At 38.3% G+C, this 5,367-nt stretch overlaps 1 protein-coding gene across 1 annotated transcript; it reads left to right on the top strand.

Annotated features, from left to right (window-relative positions):
* Window positions 1–289: 289 nt before the first annotated feature.
* LOC120290145 (RHOMBOID-like protein 12, mitochondrial) lies at window positions 290–5,100 on the top strand. Its single transcript, XM_039305848.1, has 8 exons — window positions 290–747; window positions 1,940–2,085; window positions 2,201–2,320; window positions 2,749–2,859; window positions 2,938–2,982; window positions 3,802–3,906; window positions 3,995–4,036; window positions 4,744–5,100. Exons 1-8 carry the CDS (start codon window positions 393–395, stop codon window positions 4,831–4,833), a joined length of 1,014 nt encoding a protein of 337 aa, XP_039161782.1. The 5' UTR covers window positions 290–392; the 3' UTR covers window positions 4,834–5,100.
* Window positions 5,101–5,367: the final 267 nt, after the last annotated feature.

The following is a 5,367-nucleotide window of genomic DNA, read 5'->3' as shown; positions in this document are numbered from 1 at the left end:
CATTATCGTTTATATAGATGTATTAATTTATAGTTTTTCGTAATATTAATTTAATTTAATGAAAATTAATGAAGAATAAATTTGTTCAAATTTTTTTTGTAATAAAAAATTAACAAAAAAATTAATTTGGAATAAATTTATTAGAGATATAGCAATTTAAGACTTTTCTTGGTATTAATAATATCTTATTCTTTAGCATTCTTGATAATTTTAGCAAGCCGGCATTGCCCAACGCTTGCATTCAAGAACAAAAAGTTCCTCAAACCTTAATTTCGGTCGTGCCCAAAATCAACACCCTGAAAAAAACCAAAACTTGCACAGCGAAATGACTCTGTACTCTCTGAATTGAAATTCTTGATTCAAAAGAAACGCACTTTCGATCCAGAGGAACGATGCAGAGGCTCGTCTCTCTCAAGCTCGCTTCCAGCCTCTCGAGAAAGCTCTCGGGCACCGCCGCCGCCGCCTCGACGTCTTCGTCTCTTCGCCATTCTCGCCTCTGCGCCTCCTCCGCCGTCGCCGGGCCGGGCCGCGCCGAGCTCGGCGTCTCTTCGCCCGTCCCTTCTTCCCCGACAACCCATCATGGCGGCTCCTGGCGAGAAACGCCCCGGCGTCGGCTTACTCGAATGCCCTTCTCGGGTCGCCGCTCAAGAGCCTCGCGAATTCCAGAGCTGGGTTTTTCCGGGCGCCCTCGCCTTTCAACTCGCGTTCGGGGTTCGGCGGCGGTTTCGACTCCTATAGACGCGGCTGGTCAGTGCTCCCGAGTGTTCTCTGTTTTTGTCATTCTTGGTTTCCGGGGATTCTTGATTTTGTTAGGTTTTGTATCTCTAGGGGCGAGATAATGATGATTACATAGAGATTTGGTAATGGGTTTCTACGCTGGTTGTTCAATTTTCCAGTTCAGATCATATGTAACAAAGTTCGGATATGTTTGACGGGAATTTGGTGATGGATCCTCTGCATTTTCTTTTTGCTTGGGATTTCGGGGGCTTCTATTACCGAGTGGACCAATGAAGAGAGATGACTGTATTTGTCCCTGTCTTGCTACTGAAAACTGCTATGAGCCAAACCCACTTTCAAAATAACTATATTCGTTGGATTCTAATTCTTATGTAAGGGGAAAATAAACGAAAAGGGTGAATATCCGTTCCCTTATCTTGTTTAGTTCTGCTTCTTGACATTAGAATGTCATCTTCATGTCCCACCGTAAGCCAAAGCAGAGAAGAGAGTTATGTCTGTCCAAGGAAATATTCAACTTGCGGAGTATGAAAGGAAATTTGCAACCTTGAATTGTTTCAGAATATAAATTTACCATTTGCCATTCAAGTTCAGTCTCATATTCTAATTGGATCATGATTTGCCTGTTGCACTATTAGGACTCAAACTAAATATAGTTGTCAGAGGGGGGTCAGTTTCGACAATTGGCGTAAGGATAGGCCAATTGGATTTCTCAAAGCTCGCAATGAAAATATCAATGAATCAATTGCTTTTAGCTCTCCTTTTTGTGATCTTGTGTGCAGCATATGGTAGCTTTGGGGCATGCTTAACAATCAGAGAGTGAATGGTATAGTGCAAGAAAATGAAAAGGAAGATTGTAGCAAACTTGTAAATTCTATTGTTTCTTAGCCTAGGTGACAGACAGAGAAAGGGAAGGCTAGTCGGATACAGTATTTTAGGTGGTCGCTTCGTCTGGTGCCACTTATTGATGAGAAATTAATGGCCACTTTAAAAGAATGCTTTGTAAGTGTTTCTATTAGCCCTCATAGCAAACCTAACTCAAGGTGAGGGCCACTGCTTAAGCTGCTTTCCAGGGCTGTACAACTGAGCGTTCATCGACTTTCCTGGGTTAGGATTTGTGGTTTCGACAATCCTGTGGAAACATATTATTATCATTCAAGTTCACTTGATTGTCGGTTTGTGTAGCTAAAGCATAATTTTCCAGGGTGTTTTTGTCTTCTTATCTGCAGGAAATCATGGTTTAGAAGGCTAACAGTTGACAATGTGGTTCTGGGGCTGATAATTACCAATGTTGCTGCTTTTATGCTATGGCAGATTGCTGATCGTAGTTTTATGATGAAAAACTTCACTGTAAGATCTCCGTCCTAATATGAAAGGTCTCCAATGAGACCAGAGCTGAAGATGCTGATCTAAATTATAAATTTTCATTTCTCAATCTAAGTTAATACTTGATTCTTTCGAGCAGATTTCCTTGGACAACTTTAAGAGCAGTCGTCTGCACACGCTGATAACTTCTGCTTTCAGCCATATGACTATGGAGCATTTAATCTACAACATGATTGGACTTTACTTTTTCGGGTACAATGTATGGCTTAACACCATTTTATCTTCTTATTTCCTTTCAGATAAGATGCCTTTTTCCCTTAAAAGCTTTCATTTTTTTTTTTTATGACTATACAATGCTTGTGTTAATCTAGATTCTAAAGCTTTCACGACGGAAAGACTGTAACTTTTATGCAATTTTCAATTTTCATGGAAGAATGGGCAAGTTTTCTAGAGGGAGGGAGGGAGAGAGAGAGGCAGATAGAGATTTCTTTCTCTTCAGTTTATGGTTATGATGGGGACCTTTTTTTTCTGAAATATGTTAGGTAGAATTGTACCGTATGTGTTCTTGTGCCTCAGCATAAGTAGTTACCTTAATTTTGTTGTTTGATTTTTCTTTTGACGGATGATATCTTGTGCTTTTATTTTTCTCTGATTAATTATGTTCCTTTCAAATGGTTGTATGGTTAGATTGGGAGAAATTTTGGACCAGAGTTCTTGTTAAAATTGTATCTGGCTGGGGCTTTTGGTGGTTCAATATTCTATTTGGCGCACCATGCTTTCATGCATTCACAGTCAAAGGTAAACTGAATTTATGGAAATATGTGCAGAATTATTTTGTGGACTTAATGCAAGTTTTGATTACCTCAAACTTTGCAGGGTCAAGGAATGTTCAGCATAGACCCTTCAAGAGTGCCGGGATTGGTATGTGTAAATAGAGCAACTAATATAGAGATTGACAATAATTTATGTAAATCCACCAGTCACATACTGTCCACTTTAAGTTTATTTTTGAATGTGAGTATGTTGACAATGTGAATAGGTCTAGAAAAGTCATGCTTTACTTTGAGATAGGTGATTGTAGTTTCCAGTCCCAAAACATAAAATAGTGCTTCTTATATGGGATAATAGGATAAATGGTCCATGAACTTTAGCCCAATGTGAAAAGTGGTTCTTAAACTTTCAATTTGTTTAATATGATCCCTGAACTTTTAATTTATTTAATGTGATCTCTGAATTTTTAGTACATGCTCAAACTAGTCCTTGGACTATATGAAAATGTTCAATGTGGTTCTTGAACTTAATTTAATGAAGGACAACATTGAATATTTTTATACAGTCTATGGACTACTTTGAACATGTACCAAAAGCTCAGGAACTACATTGAATAAATTAAAAGTTTAGGGACCACATTGAACATTTGACTAAAGTTCAAGGGCCACATTGAACAAATTGAAAGTTCAGACCACATTCAACATTTAACCAAAGTTCAGGGACTATTTATGTCGTTTTCCCTTCTTATATTCCACACATCATGTTGAGGTGCATTATCTATAATCCGAAATAATGCTCATAGACATGATCAGAAGTAAAGCATACTTCTTGGTGCTGCAAGTGTGTGATATCATTTTCTGGAATATCCTGGGCTCAGTTTAGGGAATAATCTCTAAACCTGCAACTGTTCTGTAATTCAACTGGCATGTTGAATACTTGAGTTTTATCTGACTTATGATATCCTTTTAGGGGGCTAGTGGAGCTGTCAATGCTATCATGCTACTTGATATATTTCTCTTTCCAAAAGCCACACTCTACTTCGACTTTATCATTCCAGTTCCTGCCATCTTACTGGTAATTCTTCTGTGGTTTTGATAAAAATGTCGTTATTCGGGAGGTTAGTTTCAATCTCTCTCTAAATCAAACATTAATTACTTGTTAGGGAATTTTTCTGGTCGGCAAAGATGTGTTGAGGATAATCCAGGTATGCATTGATTCTTTTTTTATTTTTATTTTTTGTTTTTTACTTTCTATAGGATCAGCTAGTTTTTTTGCTGAATTACCTGTGTCTTTCTATGATGATCAACATTTTGGTCAGTTAATCCCTCGATTGGATCTAGATGAATGAATGATATGTTACGGTGTCGTCGTGATTGATGCATAGTGATAGGATAACTAGTGTAAAGCATGATTTTATCAAATCTTATAAAGAAGTATCTCCAGCAACGATGATATCAAGTGTGCTGATTTCTTCGTATTACTTAACAATCGCGAACATTAAGATACGTGAATCAATGTGACACCACATCTTCAATGATGTGGTGTATCACTGATATACATTCTCCTAATTTAGAACTCAGAGTAGTTTTTAAAGAGATGTCCTTGGTGATGGTCGGGAATGAGCACTCTTGCTAATATAGCAGCATGAGCATACTAATTCTGAATTTAGAATAGCTTGCAACTTGTGAATAATATTGCAAATTATTGCCTGTAACTTATCAAGTTACTAACGAAGTGTTGGCTTTTTTGTCAAAGAAAAAGAGAGACTCTTAGTGCATGAGTGTCAGAAACTGTCCTCTGCCATCTCAGGAAATTTTCTGAATCTGTCGTGTACTAAGTGCCTGTAAACTTGTATAATTTTTTTGGACCAACAAGTCTGGAGTTGTAATCCTATATTTTTGGTTGGTTCAGGGAGACAGTGAGATATCTGGATCGGCTCACTTGGGAGGAGCTGCAGTTGTAGCTCTCACATGGGCCCGACTCAGGAAAGGGCGATTTTAAATCTTCGGCTTCTCATGTTGAATTCGGCATGGGTAACTAATTTTTTTTTCCTGTTCGCTTCTTCATTTTTATGAAGGGGGTGTCAAGGTGATTGCCTCCAACGTGTTGCTGAAAACTTTTATAGCAGAAACGGCTCCAGAGAATCTGTCAAATGCTGAAAGTGATGACATAACAAGGGATGATGAGCTCTTTAATTTGTGCGAAAAGGCATGGGCACCATGACTTCTATGGCGGGAGCATTACTGACGTACACAATTAGAGAATCTTTGCACACAACTCAAGGTTCACAATAGATCTTAGATGTTGCTGGTATATGTTTGCTGCATGCAAGGCCTGAAATATATGCAGAGATCTTTTGTTGAATCTGCACTGGGAAGTATGAGCCTAATAGTCATTGTTGCTCACTCTGTGAGCAGAGCACTTTGATGTGAAAGTATCTGTCAAAATGGCCAATGGTGCAGGTTGTATAAGGATATGCAAAGAATATTTATTTATCTAGTAATGAGCTTCTCCTGCAACTATGATATTTCCTGG

This window comes from Eucalyptus grandis, chromosome 2, assembly GCF_016545825.1.
Source record: "Eucalyptus grandis isolate ANBG69807.140 chromosome 2, ASM1654582v1, whole genome shotgun sequence".
Taxonomy (NCBI): domain Eukaryota; kingdom Viridiplantae; phylum Streptophyta; class Magnoliopsida; order Myrtales; family Myrtaceae; genus Eucalyptus; species Eucalyptus grandis.
Note: the sequence above shows the minus strand (reverse complement) of the source record. Positions and strands in the feature narration are given on the sequence as shown.